The sequence below is a fragment of the Bombina bombina genome, chromosome 10 (assembly GCF_027579735.1).
Source record: "Bombina bombina isolate aBomBom1 chromosome 10, aBomBom1.pri, whole genome shotgun sequence".
Classification (NCBI taxonomy): Eukaryota; Metazoa; Chordata; class Amphibia; order Anura; family Bombinatoridae; genus Bombina; species Bombina bombina.
The window spans coordinates 32,880,819-32,901,146 of record NC_069508.1 but is presented as its reverse complement, the minus strand read 5'-3'; the positions used below and the strand labels follow the sequence as shown (position 1 = coordinate 32,901,146).

Sequence of the window (20,328 nt, the reverse complement as noted above, 5' to 3'; positions counted from 1 at the left end):
CCGGTTCCGTTATTTTAAGGGTTAAAGCTTCCAAATTTGATGTGCAATACTTTTAAGGCTTTAAGACACTGTGGTGAAAATTTGGTGAATTTTGAACAATTCCTTCATGTTTTTTCGCATTTGCAGTAATAAAGTGTGTTCAGTTTAAAATTTAAAGTGACAGTAACGGTTTTATTTTAAAACGTTTTTTGTACTTGTTATCAAGTTTATGCCTGTTTAACATGTCTGAACTACCAGATAGACTGTGTTCTGAATGTGGGGAAGCCAGAATTCCTATTCATTTAAATAAATGTGATTTATGTGACAATGACAATGATGCCCAAGATGATTCCTCAAGTGAGGGGAGTAAGCATGGTACTGCATCATTCCCTCCTTCGTCTACACGAGTCTTGCCCACTCAGGAGGCCCCTAGTACATCTAGCGCGCCAATACTCCTTACTATGCAACAATTAACGGCTGTAATGGATAATTCTGTCAAAAACATTTTAGCCAAAATGAACACTTATCAGCGTAAGCGCGACTGCTCTGTTTTAGATACTGAAGAGCATGACGACGCTGATATTAATATTTCTGAAGGGCCCCTAACTCAGTCTGATGGGGCCAGGGAGGTTTTGTCTGAGGGAGAAATTACTGATTCAGGGAACATTTCTCAACAAGCTGAACCTGATGTGATTGCATTTAAATTTAAGTTGGAACATCTCCGCATTCTGCTTAAGGAGGTATTATCCACTCTGGATGATTGTGACAAGTTGGTCATCCCAGAGAAACTATGTAAAATGGACAAGTTCCTAGAGGTGCCGGGGCTCCCAGAAGCTTTTCCTATACCCAAGCGGGTGGCGGACATTGTTAATAAAGAATGGGAAAGGCCCGGTATTCCTTTCGTCCCTCCCCCCATATTTAAAAAATTGTTTCCTATGGTCGACCCCAGAAAGGACTTATGGCAGACAGTCCCCAAGGTCGAGGGAGCGGTTTCCACTTTAAACAAACGCACCACTATACCCATAGAGGATAGTTGTGTTTTCAAAGATCCTATGGATAAAAAATTAGAAGGTTTGCTTAAAAAGATGTTTGTTCAGCAGGGTTACCTTCTACAACCAATTTCATGCATTGTCCCTGTCGCTACAGCCGCATGTTTCTGGTTCGATGAGCTGATAAAGGCGGTCGACAGTGATTCTCCTCCTTATGAGGAGATTATGGACAGAATCAATGCTCTCAAATTGGCTAATTCTTTCACCCTAGATTGGCTAGGTTAGCGGCTAAGAACTCTGGGTTTGCTATTGTGGCGCGCAGAGCGCTTTGGTTGAAATCTTGGTCGGCTGATGCGTCTTCCAAGAACAAGCTACTTAACATTCCTTTCAAGGGGAAAACGCTGTTTGGCCCTGACTTGAAAGAGATTATCTCGGATATCACTGGGGGTAAGGGCCACGCCCTTCCTCAGGATCGGCCTTTCAAGGCAAAAAATAAACCTAATTTTCGTCCCTTTCGCAGAAACGGACCAGCCCAAAGTGCTACGTCCTCTAAGCAAGAGGGTAATACTTCTCAAGCCAAGCCAGCTTGGAGACCAATGCAAGGCTGGAACAAGGGAAAGCAGGCCAAGAAACCTGCCACTGCTACCAAGACAGCATGAAATGTTGGCCCCCGATCCGGGACCGGATCTGGTGGGGGGCAGACTCTCTCTCTTCGCTCAGGCTTGGGCAAGAGATGTTCTGGATCCTTGGGCGCTAGAAATAGTCTCCCAAGGTTATCTTCTGGAATTCAAGGGACTTCCCCCAAGGGGGAGGTTCCACAGGTCTCAGTTGTCCTCAGACCACATAAAAAGACAGGCATTCTTACATTGTGTAGAAGACCTGTTAAAAATGGGAGTGATTCATCCCGTTCCATTAAGAGAACAAGGGATGGGGTTCTACTCCAATCTGTTTATAGTTCCCAAAAAAGAGGGAACGTTCAGACCAATCTTAGATCTCAAGATCTTAAACAAGTTTCTCAAGGTTCCATCGTTCAAGATGGAAACCATTCGAACTATTCTTCCTTCCATCCAGGAAGGTCTATTCATGACCACGGTGGATTTAAAGGATGCGTATCTACATATTCCTATCCACAAGGAACATCATCGGTTCCTGAGGTTCGCATTCCTGGACAAACATTACCAGTTCGTGGCGCTTCCTTTCGGATTAGCCACTGCTCCAAGGATTTTCACAAAGGTACTAGGGTCCCTTCTAGCTGTGCTAAGACCAAGGGGCATTGCTGTAGTACCTTACTTGGACGACATTCTGATTCAAGCGTCGTCCCTTCCTCAAGCAAAGGCTCACACGGACATTGTCCTGGCCTTTCTCAGATCTCACGGATGGAAAGTGAACGTGGAAAAGAGTTCTCTATCTCCGTCAACAAGGGTTCCCTTCTTGGGAACAATAATAGACTCCTTAGAAATGAGAATTTTTCTGACAGAGGCCAGAAAAACAAAACTTCTAGACTCTTGTCGGATACTTCATTCCGTTCCTCTTCCTTCCATAGCTCAGTGCATGGAAGTGATCGGGTTGATGGTAGCGGCAATGGACATAGTTCCTTTTGCACGCATTCATCTAAGACCATTACAACTGTGCATGCTCAGTCAGTGGAATGGGGACTATACAGACTTGTCTCCGAAGATACAAGTAAATCAGAGGACCAGAGACTCACTCCGTTGGTGGCTGTCCCTGGACAACCTGTCACGAGGGATGACATTCCGCAGACCAGAGTGGGTCATTGTCACGACCGACGCCAGTCTGATGGGCTGGGGCGCGGTCTGGGGATCCCTGAAAGCTCAGGGTCTTTGGTCTCGGGAAGAATCTCTTCTACCGATAAATATTCTGGAACTGAGAGCGATATTCAATGCTCTCAAGGCTTGACCTCAGCTAGCGAGGGCCAAGTTCATACGGTTTCAATCAGACAACATGACAACTGTTGCGTACATCAACCATCAGGGGGGAACAAGGAGTTCCCTGGCGATGGAAGAAGTGGCCAAAATCATTCTATGGGCGGAGTCTCACTCCTGCCACCTGTCTGCTATCCACATCCCAGGAGTGGAAAATTGGGAAGCGGATTTTCTGAGTCGTCAGACATTGCATCCGGGGGAGTGGGAACTCCATCCGGAAATCTTTGCCCAAGTCACTCAGCTGTGGGGCATTCCAGACATGGATCTGATGGCCTCTCGTCAGAACTTCAAAGTTCCTTGCTACGGGTCCAGATCCAGGGATCCCAAGGCGGCTCTAGTGGATGCATTAGTAGCACCTTGGACCTTCAAACTAGCTTATGTGTTCCCGCCGTTTCCTCTCATCCCCAGGCTGGTAGCCAGGATCAATCAGGAGAGGGCGTCGGTGATCTTGATAGCTCCTGCGTGGCCACGCAGGACTTGGTACGCAGATCTGGTGAATATGTCATCAGCTCCTCCTTGGAAGCTACCTTTGAGACGAGACCTTCTTGTTCAGGGTCCGTTCGAACATCCGAATCTGGTTTCACTCCAGCTGACTGCTTGGAGATTGAACGCTTGATCTTATCGAAGCGAGGATTCTCAGATTCTGTTATCGATACTCTTGTTCAGGCCAGAAAGCCTGTAACTAGAAAGATTTACCACAAAATTTGGAAAAAATATATCTGTTGGTGTGAATCTAAAGGATTCCCTTGGGACAAGGTTAAGATTCCTAGGATTCTATCCTTCCTTCAAGAAGGATTGGAAAAAGGATTATCTGCAAGTTCCCTGAAGGGACAGATTTCTGCCTTGTCTGTGTTACTTCACAAAAAGCTGGCCGCTGTGCCAGATGTTCAAGCCTTTGTTCAGGCTCTGGTTAGAATTAAGCCTGTTTACAAACCTTTGACTCCTCCTTGGAGTCTCAATTTAGTTCTTTCAGTTCTTCAGGGGGTTCCGTTTGAACCCTTGCATTCCGTTGATATTAAGTTATTATCTTGGAAAGTTTTGTTTTTAGTTGCAATTTCTTCTGCTAGAAGAGTTTCAGAATTATCTGCTCTGCAGTGTTCTCCTCCTTATCTGGTGTTCCATGCAGATAAGGTGGTTTTACGTACTAAACCTGGTTTTCTTCCAAAAGTTGTTTCTAACAAAAACATTAACCAGGAGATTATCATACCTTCTCTGTGTCCGAAACCAGTTTCAAAGAAGGAACGTTTGTTACACAATTTGGATGTTGTTCGCGCTCTAAAATTCTATTTAGATGCTACAAAGGATTTTAGACAAACATCTTCCTTGTTTGTTGTTTATTCCGGTAAAAGGAGAGGTCAAAAAGCAACTTCTACCTCTCTCTCTTTTTGGATTAAAAGCATCATCAGATTGGCTTACGAGACTGCCGGACGGCAGCCTCCCGAAAGAATCACAGCTCATTCCACTAGGGCTGTGGCTTCCACATGGGCCTTCAAGAACGAGGCTTCTGTTGATCAGATATGTAGGGCAGCGACTTGGTCTTCACTGCACACTTTTACCAAATTTTACAAGTTTGATACTTTTGCTTCTTCTGAGGCTATTTTTGGGAGAAAGGTTTTGCAAGCCGTGGTGCCTTCCATTTAGGTGACCTGATTTGCTCCCTCCCTTCATCCGTGTCCTAAAGCTTTGGTATTGGTTCCCACAAGTAAGGATGACGCCGTGGACCGGACACACCTATGTTGGAGAAAACAGAATTTATGTTTACCTGATAAATTACTTTCTCCAACGGTGTGTCCGGTCCACGGCCCGCCCTGGTTTTTTTAATCAGGTCTGATAATTTATTTTCTTTAACTACAGTCACCACGGTACCATATGGTTTCTCCTATGCAAATATTCCTCCTTAACGTCGGTCGAATGACTGGGGTAGGCGGAGCCTAGGAGGGATCATGTGACCAGCTTTGCTGGGCTCTTTGCCATTTCCTGTTGGGGAAGAGAATATCCCACAAGTAAGGATGACGCCGTGGACCGGACACACCGTTGGAGAAAGTAATTTATCAGGTAAACATAAATTCTGTTTTTTTAAAGGGACAGTCTACACCAGAATTTTTATTGTTTTAAAAGATAGATAATCCCTTTATTACCCATTCCCTAGTTTTGCATAACCAACACTGTTATATTAATATACTTTTTACCTCTGTAATTACCTTATATCTAAGCCTCTGCAGACTGCCCCCTTATTTCAGTTCTTTTGACAGACTTGTATTTTAGCCAATCAGTGCTTACTCCTAGGTAACTCCATGTGCATGAGCACAGTGTTATCTATATGACACACATGCACTAACACCCTCTAGTGGTGAAAAACTGTCAAAATGCATTCAGCTTAGAGGCAGCCTTCAAGGTCTAAGAAATTAGCATATGAACCTCCTAGGTTTAGCTTTCAACTAAGAATACAGAAAGAACAAAGCAAAATTGGTGATAAAAGTAAATTAGAAAGTTGTTCAAAATTACATGCCCTATCTGAATCATGAAAGTTTATTTTGAACTAGACTGTTCCTTTAATTAGAAATTTTACATAAACAAAAATCTTTGAAATATACTAACCCTTCTTATACCTAGAGCGAGAGAAGCGCTTTACCAGGAACAAGCAACAGCTCAGTAGCATGTTCAAGGGCAAGCTTTTCGGAGAACCTTTCTGATGTATATCAGTCTGATCCTTTCTGATGTATATCAGTCAGTCCAGCCCCAAAATACCAGACAATCCTCCTCAATAAGGAAAACAGCAACCCCAGGCAATCGTTTCTACCTTCTTTAGGCCTCGTCAGTGAGGTGCAGCCATATCCCTCTAAGCACATTGGGCAAGGAGTACATGTCTGGTTTCCCTCATCACCCTTAGGGAGACTTCCCAGGGTGATATTGCAAATACAAACAGAATCGCTCCACCAGGAACGAACAACAGCTCAGTAGCTTGTTCTATGGTCAGTTACTACCTGGGAGCAGCCTCTTTTAGCCCAATTGTGCTTTTCACAGAGGATCCTGCCTAACAAGGTCAGTCCAAACCAAAATACCAGGCAATCCTCCTGTGAACAAGGAACATGGAAACCCCAGATGATCGTTTTGTCCTTCTTTGGGCCTCATTAGTGAGGTGCAGCCATATTTATCTAAGCACGTTCTTTGTTCAGAGAAGGATTGCCTGGTATTTTGGGGCTGAACTGACCTTGTTTAGTGGGATCAGACCTCAGATCATACTTCAGGAACGTCCTCCTCTGTGAAAAGCACAATTGGGCTACAAGAGGATTCTCCTCTGTGGTAACTTTCCACAGAACAAGCTACTGACTGGTTGTTTGTTCCTGTTAGAGGGCTTCTCTTTCTGTATGTATACTTACCCTTCTTGTTGTCCTCCCACTCGTCCAGCACTGTCAGTGTTATAGAAACACTACAGCCAATTGAAAGTTTAATTCTAGCTTCTATAGAGAGAATCGGTGCACACTCATGCTGCCTCTACTCAAGCGTAGCTCCTACAACACCCAACAGAGACAGAGAGCTCATGCCTATTCTCTCTATAGAGACTGGCGCTACAGCTTCCTTCCTATTGTAGCTCTTTGCTTCTATAATTGAAAACAACTGTACAAGTGAAGAGGAGAACGAGAAGGCTAAGTATATTTCAAAGATTTTTGATCAAGTAAAATTAAACTGTATTGTGCTCAGGTAAATCAAACCTTATAACTGCTTAATTAATCAATAAACTATTCATTGTGAAAACTACTAAGAAATAATAATGAATGTATTAATGTGAGATATTAAACTCAACATTAAAGGGACATGAAACACAGAAAAAAAAAATTATGATTCAGATATAGAGCCTATCTATCAAGCTCCGAAAGGAGCTTGACGGCCCGTGTTTCTGGCGAGTCTTCAGACTCGCCAGAAACAGCAGATATGAAGCAGCGGTCTAAAGACCGCTGCTCCATAACCTGTCCACCTGCTCTGAGCAGGCGGACAGACATCGCCGGAAACCAACCCGATCGAGTACGATCGGGTTGATTGACACCCCCCTGCTGGCGGCCCATTGGCCGCGAGTCTGCAGGGGGCGGTGTTGCACCAGCTGCTGGTGCAATGCTGAATACGGAGAGCGCATTGCTCTCCGCATTCAGCGAGGTCTGGCGGACCTGATCCGCACTGTCGCATCAGGTCCGCCAGACCTTGTTAAATAGAGGCCATAGGTGCATATTTAACAATGTGCGAGCGGACATGATACAAAGTAGCGTATCATGTCCGCTGCACATCGATAAATGCAAACAGCATACGCTGTCGGCATTTATCATTGCACCAGCAGTTCTTGCGAACTGCTGGTGCAATACCGCCCCCTGCAGATTCGTGGCCAATCGGTCGCTAGTAGGGGGTGTCAATCAACCCGATCGTATTAGATTGGGTTGATTTCTGTCTGTTGCTTCAGAGCAGGCGGACAAGTTATGCTTCATAACTTCTGTTTCCGGTGAGCACAAGGGGCCTCAAGCTCCATACAGAGCACGATAAATATGCCCCATAGCATCCAGTTTACATTTTTTTTTTACTTCTATTAGTAAACTTTGCTTCATTCTCTTGGTATCCTATGTTGAAGATGCAGCAATACACTACTGGGAGCTAGCAGAACACATCAGGTGAGGCAAAGGGAGGAGGCAAATATGTGCAGCCACCAATCATTAGCTAGCTCCCAGTAGTGCATTGCTGCTCCTGCAAATACCTATGTATTTTATTTAGCAAAGGATAAAAAGAGAATGAAGCAAATTAAATAATAGCAGTAAATTGGAAAGTTGTTTAAAATTGTATGCTCTAAGTCATAAAAGCTGAATTTTGACTTTACTGTCCATTTAAAAACATAGTTAAAATTCAATATATATCCATACATTATTTTTTATTCCTGATTTCCCTGTAATTTACACTGGTGTGCTTTTTTCATTGCCCTTAACTATAGAATACTGCAACATGGTACACAGTGATTGCTTAAATGAATGAAAGAACTCATTTACATCTAGCCTCTGATTGGTCACTGCAATGGAGAAAGTAAATCAAATCAAGTTATTAAGGGGTGTCTCAATGAAAAGCAGATATATGGAACATGCCGATATGCAGATATACAAGTTAAAAAAAAGGCCCTAAATATTATTTAAACATAACATTTTATACCTTTGCTTCCAACCACGATAATCCGTTTTCTTTATCATCCAAAGATGAGGTATGTTCTTTTTCAGCTGTTTCTGCAGATGCCACCGTTTCATATGTTGTAGTGGTTTCAGCAAGTTCTGGAGGTTTATCACTGGGATTTATATTAATATTTTGGGAATCTTCAAGTAAACAGGAATTCTTCGTAGACAAGCTATTTTCTGGGGTGCCATTTCCTATTGACATCAGTGGTTTCTCCTGGGACTTTTTATCAACACAGACTTGGAATATTTCATCTGACTTCTTTACTAAATTCTGTTTAAAAAGGCTTGCTATCTTCGTTGAACTTTGGAGGTTAAGAGAAGTATAGTCATTACTAGGCAACAGGGGTACAATTGGCACAGAACTAGTATGTGGCTTCAGAGACAAAGACTGTGGCTTGAGAAAAGTCTTAGGTTGAGAAGGCTGATGAACACTATTCCCTTTTATGGAGTTACCTGAAACAACAACAACAACAACACAATTAAATATACACAGAAAATAAGTTTTTGCACTTATGGTCAAATCCCTTTTCTTCACATAACAGCACAGGAGAAGTAGGAGAAGAAGCAGGAGATATATGAATGGTTTAATGGTAAGCCAGCGCCAATGGGTTCTGAAATGTGACATGCTAATATTGCTACCAGGTCATGGAAATGTGACATGCTAATATTGCTACCAGGTCATGGAAGTGTGACAAGCTAATATTGCTACCAGGTCATGGAAATGTGACATGCTAATATTGCTCCCAGGTTCTGAAATGTGACATGCTAATATTGCTACCAGGTCATGGAAATGTGACATGATAATATTGCCCCCAGGTTCTGAAATGTGACATGCTAATATTGCCACCAGGTCATGGAAATGTGACATGCTAATATTGCCCCCAGGTTCTGAAATGTGGCATGCTAATATTGCCACCAGGTCATGGAAATGTGACATGCTAATATTGCCACAAAGTTCTGAAATGTGACATGCTAATATTGCTACCAAGTCATGGAAATGTGACATGCTAATATTGCCACCAGGTTCTGAAATGTGAGATGCTAATATTGCCACCAGGACATGGAAATGTGACATGCTAATATTGCCACAAAGTTCTGAAATGTGACATGCTAATATTGCTACCAAGTCATGGAAATGTGACTTGCTAATATTGCCACCAGGTCATGGAAATGTGACATGCTAATATTGCCACAAAGTTCTGAAATGTGACATGCTAATATTGCTACCAAGTCATGGAAATGTGACATGCTAATATTGCCACCAGGTCATGGAAATGTGACATGATAATATTGCCCCCAGGTTCTGAAATGTGACATGCTAATATTGCCACCAGGTCATGGAAATGTGACATGCTAATATTGCCCCCAGGTTCTGAAATGTGGCATGCTAATATTGCCACCAGGTCATGGAAATGTGACATGCTAATATTGCCACAAAGTTCTGAAATGTGACATGCTAATATTGCTACCAAGTCATGGAAATGTGACATGCTAATATTGCCACCAGGTTCTGAAATGTGAGATGCTAATATTGCCACCAGGACATGGAAATGTGACATGCTAATATTGCCACAAAGTTCTGAAATGTGACATGCTAATATTGCTACCAAGTCATGGAAATGTGACTTGCTAATATTGCCACCAGGTCATGGAAATGTGACATGCTAATATTGCCACAAAGTTCTGAAATGTGACATGCTAATATTGCTACCAAGTCATGGAAATGTGACATGCTAATATTGCCACCAGGTCATGGAAATGTGACATGCTAATATTGCCACAAAGTTCTGAAATGTGACATGCTAATATTGCTACCAAGTCATGGAAATGTGACATGCTAATATTGCCGCCAGGTTCTGAAATGTGACATGCTAATATTGCCACAAAGTTCTGAAATGTGACATGCTAATATTGCTACCAAGTCATGGAAATGTGACATGCTAATATTGCCGCCAGGTTCTGAAATGTGACATGCTAATATTGCCACAAAGTTCTGAAATGTGACATGCTAATATTGCTACCAAGTCATGGAAATGTGACATGCTAATATTGCCACCAGGTCATGGAAATGTGACATGCTAATATTGCCACCAGGTCATGGAAATGTGACATGCTAATATTGCCCCCAGGTTCTAAAATGTGACATGCTAATATTGCCACCAGCAGATATCAAAAGTAAGTTAAGCGCTAGAAGCAAGGGTATAAGTGTATATAAAAAAATTTATAGTGTATTGTATCCAACAAAAATAATTAAAGTGAATATCGTGAATGCAATCTCCAAAATAAAAGATAAGTTATCTAGTGATGTTAAATGAATTGATATATTCAATATATAAAGGTAAACGGAGACATATGAAATGTATCAATGTATAGTTCCAATATAGCAATTTATTTAAAATACTGTATTAAAATTGTTACAAGCTAGACAATATCAAATTCTAAAACAATACAACATTTAAAATAAATTCTCCCTTAAGCAGTGGCAATTTCACATATAACCCTAAAATGAGCATAAAATGCAAATAGAAAATAAAATAAAAATGAAAATATTATCAGTACTTGCACTTGTAGAGAGTGTTTCAATCTCCAAAAAATAAGGAGAGTTTATTGTTTGCCGATGGCAAGTATAGAAGAAGCAAATGAGCTAATTTGATAGCAGGCCGTGATCACCAAATGTGTGTAGCTTGGCGTTACCGACTGGTAGTTAATGCGCCTTTTTGTACGGCTCCTACGTGACCCCTCTGATGTCACGTTCTGCGGTGACGTTTGATGTTTCTCGTAGTGACCCCTATTCCTTAGTATGGAAGGAAGTCCTGGGGGATATAGAAATAATCTTTGCGGTCACAAAAACTGACTGATATTTTCTTTTTTGCTTAATGATAAGTGGTGTAGACCAACAGGATCTATAAGACTTTGTAAGCCTTACTTGTGGACTTTGCGGTCGCTATATGGCGACTGTTGATACTGGATGGTGTTGGTTCTTAGGGTTCTGGTTGCCTAAGGCAACAGGTGGATCCTTCAATTCTCTTACTTGGCGGTCGTTCGTAATGACTGGAGGATCTTTAGATGATTGAATCAATCTTTGCGGTCGCTAATTGCGACTAGACAATCCTTTGTTGAAAGACTTGGCGGTCGCTGACAGCGACTAGGAAATTCTTAGTGATGATTAGCTGTGTGGTCGCTAGTAGCGACTGGGAGATTCTGTGTTGATATGTTGGTGCCTGCGTTGATATGTTGGTGCCAGCAGGCACAGCAAATAATGATAAAAGTTCAAATAAAAGTCCTTCAGAACACAGTAATGTTATCAAATAACATCAAAGATAAGATAAAATAGCAGAAAGCACAGTGTCAAGTCAACGCGTTTCGCCCTTAGGCTTCATCAAGACAAAAAGGCGCATTAACTACCAGTCGGTAACGCCAAGCTACACACATTTGGTGATCACGGCCTGCTATCAAATTAGCTCATTTGCTTCTTCTATACTTGCCATTGGCAAACAATAAACTTTCATTTTTTGGAGATTGAAACACTCTCTACAAGCGCAAGTACTGATAATATTTTCATTTTTATTTTATTTTCTATTTGCATTTTATGCTCATTTTAGGGTTATATGTGAAATTGCCACTGCTTAAGGGAGACGTCCCTTTTTTTTAAATGTTGTATTGTTTTAGAAGTTGATATTGTCTAGCTTGTAACAATTTTGATACAGTATTTTAAATAAATTGCTATATTGGAACTATACATTGATACATTTCATATGCCTCAGTTTACCTTTATATATGGAATATATCAATTAATTTAACATCACTAGATAACTAATCTTTTATTTTGGAGATTGCATTCACGATATTTACTTTAATTATTTTTGTTGGATACAATACACTATAAATTTTTTTATATACACTTATACCCTTGCTTCTAGCGCTTAACTTACTTTTGATATCTGCTGTTGCAACACCTGTTTTCTTGGAGGGGAATTCACTAGCTAAGCTGGGTACATACATCCTCTAGCACCTAGAATTTCCCTTTTTCCTAAATATTGCCACCAGGTCATGGAAATGTGACATGCTAATATTGCTAATGGTTTCTGAAATGTGACATGCTAATATTACTAATGGTTTCTGAAATGTGACATGCTAATATTGCTAATGGTTTCTGAAATGTGACATGCTAATATTGCTAATGGTTTCTGAAATGTGACATGCTAATATTGCTAATGGTTTCTGAAATGTGACATGCTAATATTGCTAATGGTTTCTGAAATGTGACATGCTAATATTGCTAATGGTTTCTGAAATGTGACATGCTAATATTGCTAATGGTTTCTGAAATGTGACATGCTAATATTGCTAATGGTTTCTGAAATGTGACATGCTAATATTACTAATGGTTTCTGAAATGCGACATGCTAATATTGCCAATGGGTTCTGAAATGCGACATGCTAATATTGCCAATGGGTTCTGAAATGCGACATGCAAATATTGCCAATGGGTTCTGAAATGCGACATGTAAATATTGCCAATGGGTTCTGAAATGCGACATGTAAATATTGCCAATGGGTTCTGAAATGCGACATGTAAATATTGCCAATGGGTTCTGAAATGCGACATGTAAATATTGCCAATGGGTTCTGAAATGCGACATGTAAATATTGCCAATGGGTTCTGAAATGCGACATGTAAATATTGTCAATGGGTTATGAAATGCGACATGTAAATATTGCCAATGGGTTCTGAAATGCGACATGTAAATATTGCCAATGGGTTCTGAAATGCGACATGTAAATATTGCCAATGGGTTCTGAAATGCGACATGTAAATATTGCTAATGTGTTTTACAATTGAAATCGGTTTGGCCCTTGGAAATATCTAACAGCTACTATGTTCCTAAATTCACATACAAAATCCAAAAGAGAAAGGTTGTAAGAGCAATATATCTCCTTTCAGAAAAAAATAAAATAGCAGAAAACTACCTTTATTTACTATATTAAAATGGCTATGATATCTGAAAAAAGGACTATTACTGGAGAGGTAAACCACCTATTAGCCGTATCCTCTGTATTCCTGGACGATAACCAGATATCTGGGCATCATTTGGGGGTATTGCCGGTGAATATCCTCATCCCATTACAGAACCAAAAAAAAAAAAAAAGAGAGAGAGAAAAGTAACAAAAAAGCTACATGTTTCTGCCTTGAAAAAGCCTAGTTATAGGTGAAACGCGTTGATGATAACCTTCTAAGGGGTCTAAGGACTTTCCAGACAAACCAACACACTGCGCAGAGTATAAATAAATTGTTGCTTGTTTACAACTTGGACAGAAAAGTATCGGCTAACCAAGATCATAAGGTAGTGGTAGCCCTGAAGAACTGCCACTTACAAAAGATCCGTCCAGCTTGATACATCCCGTGACGTAGTCACAATTCAAAGATCCGACACAAACCGGAAGCGTGGAGGAGAGACACGCATTGTGTACAAACACACATCCAAGACTGGGAGATAACCAGAGGACACAGAGCCGGGGACCAGACTACCAATATCGGCAGAGGGACCGGTACAGTATACACAAACAGGTACTTGGAGGTAACATAGTTGCCGTTTGTCACATTGTTGCAATCCGTATACACATTGACATAAATGTTGCTAATTACATAACCACTGCAACTAAAACAGGTCATTGTATACCCACAGCACTGAATCGAATATATATTCAAGACATCATACCCCAGTTTGTTTTTAATTTCCCTTTGCATTCTTCTCCAGCCAAATATTTTAAATTATGACTAATCAGTCCACAGCACCTGCTGCCATTTTCTGCACCCCAGTTCCTGTGTTTTTATGCATACTTGAGTTGCTTGGCCTTCCACATCGGAGGTGTGGGTTTTTGGCCACAAGTCTTCAATGAAGACCACTTATGACCAGACATCTCCGGACAGTAGATGGGTGTACCAGGATCGCACTGGTTTCTGCAAATTCTGAGTTGATGGGACTGCTGGACATCTTCTGATTGCAGAGGGAAGCAAGCATGATGTCTTTCATTTGCTGCACCAAGTTTCCTTGGCCGACCACTGTGTCTAATGTCCTCAACCTTGTCTGTATTTTTGCGCTTCTTCAGAAGAACTTGGACAGCACATCTGAAAGCCCATGTCTGCATTGCAATTTCTGCCTGGGGGGGGGGGGGGGAGACCATGGTGATGCAGTTTAACGATCTTGTGTCTTGTTGCTGTGCTCAGTCTTGCCATGGCGCATAACTTGACATTAAACGGTCTTCAGGATCCTCACCTTATGTGACCAACCAAGGTTATCCAACCCTGCGCCAGTCACTTATTTGGCACAGAAAGGGTTATCAGCCCCCTTTTACTGTCACCAATAGGTCACAATCTAGCCACACCAGGCCAGCTTGTGATGTAGTTCAGTGGATGCAAGGGTTAACAACACTCTCTAGTCTGTACTAGGCGTAAGAGAAATGCCCAAAACTCCCCACACTAAACTAACTACAATATCTCAGCTGCCACCACTTAAAATTTATTAAAGGCAAAATCCTAAGGAAAAAACAAGACTTGAACATTAACTCTCTGAATACAATTTAGCAGAAAATAACCTCAATTATACAGTTCTAATATTCCAGTCTCTTTCAGTAACGTGGTTCAATTATTAGACAAAGGCCAAACTTAATAAAATAATTATTTATTGTGCCAAAAATATTATGCACAATGCATTATTAATAAAAAGTTGGTACAAATAAAATGACACATTAGCAAACAGTGTTTTAAAATAAAAAAGGAGAAAAACAGATTGAATACTTTCCTAGTTTTAAGATCTGTGCCAGGGGCTGGCATGAAGCGATGGGTCCTTACTCTGTAGAACAGCTCCCCTTGTAAGAATGACCCATTTCAGTGTTAACACACAAGACCCTTATACCTTTTTTCCATAGATCAGGTTGCCTGACCACATCCTCCTGGGCGGGCTAAGAAACCCCCCTGTCTTTAAACACATATAGGCATTAGACCAATGTCCTTTTATTGACATTATCAGTTTCTGTGACTGAGGCCCTGTTTTCTATCATGTATTCTACTGACAGTCTAAGCCATAAAACTCTATCCTGTGTATCTTTAACTAATAGCTTGAGTGACTTTATGATTCAATGTATACACAATAACATCTGGAGGAGTGAGCCTTAGAAACTAATTATGAGGCTCCTGGCACTTCAAAGAAAACACAAACACAGGACACAATTCTTCATGAAAAGCAAATAACTGTTTTTTAGCTCACAAACTGAACAGAATTAACCCCTTCTCAGCTAACTCCTGAGGTATTCGTGACACCTTGTTAACAGAGTTTGTCTGTTCCTCGCCCAGATTATCCCTCCTACATTGCGGTTTCTGTTTATTATTATGCTTCAACCTGCATATTAAATTGATAATTAGCACCTGTATGGTATAATTGTTTAATCATGCACCTGACTACATGCCTACAAAAGTCTGAGCTTACACACATACCTAGAGGAATTGAAGCTGTTTTGAAAGTAAAAGGTGGTCACCCAAGATATTGATTTAGATTTTTAGATCTTATTCAAATACGCCTCCCCCACACTTCTATAATATCCTGCCCTGACCTTGCCATAACCCACTACAACAATACTCTCTCCTCTGCACTTGACACTCTCGCTCCGCCCCAACTTCGCAAAGCCCCACGTCGTCAGCTCCAGCCCTGGCACTCCCAGCAAACACGCCACCTACAAAAACGTTCCCGCACTGCTGAACGTGCCTGGAGAAAATCCCGCTCTGAACCTGAATTCATGCACTATAAGTTAATCCTTTACTCTTACACATCTGCCCTTCACTTAGCCAAGCAAACCTACTTCTCTTCTCTTATATCCACTCACTCCTCAAACCCTAAAAGACTCTTCTCCATTTTCAACTCTCTTCTCTACCCACCTGCACCACCCCCCTCATCTGTGTTCAGTGCTCAAGACCTGGCTGACTACTTTTTCAATAAAACACACTTGCCATGCTATGAAACATCCCAACACAAGCCTGCAATCTCCCAACTTCACTCCCAGTCACCCCCTCTGCCGCTCTCTGCATCCTCCTCCCAACCACTGAGAGTGAAGTGGCTTCCCTACTGTCTTCCTCACACCTCACTACCTGCCCACTTGACCCTATTCCTTTGCATCTAATACCTTCTCTGTGTCCCACCCTCACTCCGGCTCTTACCTTCATATTCAACCTATCCCTTTCTACCGGCTCATTCCCTGCCTCCTTCAAACATGCAAAGGTCACCCCCAACCTCAAAAAACCCTCCCTTGACCCTAACTCTCCTGTAAACCACCGCCCCATATCATTGCTCCCGCTAGCTTCAAAAATCCTTGAAAAACTAGTTTTCGATCACCTAACCCACTTCCTGTCCTCCAACTCACTGCTCGATCCCCTGCAATCTGGCTTCCGTCCCCAACACTCAACTGAGACTGCCCTCACCAAGATTACTATCTTCTTTCTGCTAAAAACAAAGACTACTACTCTACACTCATCTTACTTGAGCTCTCTGCTGCCTTTGACACTGTTGACCATCCCCTTCTCCTACGGACTCTTGGCTCTCTTGGGCTCTGTGACACTGCCCTCTCCTGGATTCACTCATATCTCTCGAACAGATCCTTCTCCGTCTCTTTTGCTGGTGGCTCCTCCTCTCCATTGCCTCTGTTTGTTGGAGTACCTCAAGGCTCTGTCCTGGGTCCTCTACTCTTCTCTATTTACACTTCTTCACTGGGTAAACTTAACAGCTATGGCTTCAACTACCAGCTCTATGCTGATGATATCCAGATCTACCTTTCCACCCCTGCACTCTCTCCTTCTGTTAATTCTCACATCAGTGACTGCTTATCTGGCATTTCCTCCTGGATGGCCTCTCACCACCTAAAAATAAACATGGCCAAAACCAAACTACTTCTAATCCCCCCTCTAACTCTACTCCAGTTTCTAATTTTTCCATCACTGTTGGCGGCAGTGATGGAAATTCAAAATTCTCACCCTGACCTACAAAGCCCTCACCAATGCTGCCCCACCCTACCTGTCCTCACTCATCAACAAATATACCCCAGCCCGCACCCTAAGATCCAACAATGACCTGCTCCTTGCATCCTCTACCATCACCTCCTCTCATGCTAGACTACAGGACTTCTCTCGTGTGGCCCTAACCCTCTGGAACACACTTCCTCGAGCCGTCACTCTCCCCTAACCTCTCCTCCTTTAAACATTCCCTAAAGACCTTTTTGTTAAGGGAAGCCTATCACCCGACTCAGTAACAAATGAACTTCACTAACCCAACAGTTGCCCTCATCTCCCCACTAATATCATTCCCACCTTTGCAGTCCCCACCTCCTGTTTCCCATCCTCCTAACCATCTAGATTTTGTCTTTTATTGGATTGTTTCTCCGTTGTACTTTTATCCTTGTACCCATGGGCAGCACTGCGGAATCTGTTGGCGCTTTATAAATAAAGAATAATATTAATTTGTCTGCATTTTGTGTGTATATATATATATATATATATATATATATATATACACACACACACACACACACATACATACATACACACACACCGGGTGTGCATGTGGATCCTTTGTTAGGATTCAAATGCGGAAGAAAGAGGCAGTTTGTAGGATTCGGTTCTTTTCGAAGGCCGGATTGGTTCTTGTGAAAGATCATCACACTAAGATCTGGATTTGCACAGATTTTAGTGTGGTGATCTTTCACAAGTAAAAATAATCAGCTGATGGGTGAGGACAGCTTGCTAAACATAGTCAACTGGTTATTTCACCTGTGCTCTTGTTCGGATATCATGAAAACCTGGTCCGTTGGTGTGCCTTGAGGACTGGAGTTGAAAAACACTTGTACTAATTTGGAAATAACTAACAATCTTATACCATGATGTATTTCAACTCATTGAAACTGCCATTTTCAATCTGCCTATGACTTACTTCTATCTTTCCCATGATTACCTTCTCATTCTCATGTATAATGATTGAGCAAGGCAAAAATGACCAAAAATATTTGTGAAAATAAATAAGAGAGACTGTGGTTTTAAATGTGTTGCATTTGTTAATTTGCTTCTGATAATATGAAGAGTCTAGAAAAGATACGGATGATGGACTATAATCAGGACAGTCAAAATACCAGAAGCCAAAGATTGAACAGTGAATAAACAAATGTGCAATATCTTAACAAAAGAGGAATATTTTGCAGACTGAGGAGTATTATAATATAATAACCAAAGAGACACTGAAAACAGCACTTCTCATAAAAAGACACAGGTCACAAAGAATAAATGAATAAAGTTAAATACATTGCGGCAATTGATGTGTTATTAATCTGAACAAAAAAAAATTTGAATAATATAAAAGAAAGTCTCACCATGTGACTTTCCACTAACTTCAGGATTCCGCAAAGATAACAAAGAGCCTGTTCTAGTCTGCGTCACCTGAATCATATCTGCAATAGAATTGAGAACCTCATGCATGCTATAAAACCCATACCGGGTGTACTGGAAGTGACGGCCAAATCTTAGGAAAAAGGCCTTATCAAACTCAGAGAGCAGCAATGGAGATAACGAGAATAGGTCTCGAAGATCACTTTTTACAGATGCAGGGAGCAGAGGAGCTGTTCTGCCGCGTCTTATCAAGTCGACATGGCACCTAGATCTCATCACTGGACGCCTGTGGTTCGCTCTGGCTCTGGAACGAGATTTCTGCTGAGCAACCAAATCTGCTATTCCTTTAGTAGCCTCATCAATAACACCTACAAGGAAGGAAAAGAAATCATTTTCTAATTGTGCTAAATCATTTCTAAACTTCAAAAAAATCCTGATTTATGTCTATTATCCTAACATATTTCGAGTTTGCTCTGTACTTTATTCTAAGCAGACAAGCAAGGAACATGAGAGGAACATACCAGACAACATTACTGTGCCATCCCTTTGTGTACGGACATTTACCACACTTGGCATATCCATAAGCAGATCAAGGGTGGATCTGTAGCCAAGAACCCGCACAGGGAGGTTTGAGCCAATCATCATTCGGTAATCTTGCTCCAATTCCTGAAGGCTTAGTCCATCCTTAGACGCGAGGAGCAAGGAACGTACATTTTTCTGAACACTCTGCATTAGCTTTTCCTCATCCATTTTATTTGGTGGAAAGGGAACGTCACAGCTCATTTTCATCCAATAATTTACACTCCATTAACACTCTCATAATTCAATGGTATCCGAGACTGAAGAATAAATAAAATTAGGGAAAATGTTAAATATAAATACATATGATCAGATCTGGTCTATATTTTATTCACATCACGTTAACATGAACATAAAAATCATATTTCAACTGCACAGAAGAAATTTTGCAATATGCATTAATTGCAGAAAAATAAATACATTTAAAAGAGTGCCTGACCAGCTACCCAATTATTCAGCAATGCCATAAACAACATTCATGGCACTTTAAATAGTCCTTTTAATTTCAATGGAAAATTAAAAAGTGTTCTAATTCCTTAGGGCGTTTATTAACACCTTGTAACACTAGTGCCCTTCAAAAAGGTTAAACACATAGCTAAAGTCCCAATCAGAAGCATCAACACTGCAGCTCCTGAGCAGGACACGGATAGCGATTGGTGAATATCACTGACTTGTGCTGCTTAGGAGATACATTGTGTTACAGCAGAACTTTAGCTATATGTTAAAAGGACACAAAACCCAATTTTTTTTTTTCTTTCATGATTCAGATAGAGCATGCAATTTTAAGCAACTTTCTAATTTACTCTTATTATGCATTTTTCTTTGTTATTTTGCTATCTTTATTTGAAAAAGTATAGGAGCCTGCCCATTTTTAGTTTAGCACCTGAATAGCGCCTGCTGATTGGTGGCTAAATGTAGCCAGGGGCTGTACCAAAAATGGGCCGGATCCTATGCTTACATTCCTGCTTTTTCAAATAACGATAGCAAGAGAACGAAGAAAAATTTATAATAGGAGTAAATTAGAAAGCTGCTTAAAATTGCTGCTCTAGCTGACTCATGAAAGAAAAAAAATGGGTTATGTGTCCCTTGAATACTTTGAACCCAATGTGTAGCTTGGATGATGCATAATATAAGTGCAAATACCTTTGCTTTTCAGTTCTGTTCTCTTTTTTCTTACTTGGCCTCTGAACATTGTTGTTTCTTAACCTTATTGA

The 20,328-nt window shown here is 41.1% G+C and overlaps 1 protein-coding gene across 1 annotated transcript in view; it reads right to left on the bottom strand.

Moving 5' to 3' along the window:
- The window catches only part of TDRD5 (tudor domain containing 5), a 113,425-nt gene extending 94,140 nt beyond the window's left edge, over positions 1 to 19,285 (bottom strand). Inside the window, exons 1-3 of the mRNA XM_053693114.1 lie at positions 19,057 to 19,285; positions 18,520 to 18,903; positions 8,093 to 8,565 (exon numbers count right to left, since the gene is read on the bottom strand). Of these exons, the coding sequence (XP_053549089.1) occupies positions 8,093 to 8,565; positions 18,520 to 18,903; positions 19,057 to 19,285 (1,086 nt within the window). The remainder of the gene's footprint in view (positions 1 to 8,092; positions 8,566 to 18,519; positions 18,904 to 19,056) is intronic.
- Between the last annotated feature and the right edge of the window lie 1,043 nt (positions 19,286 to 20,328).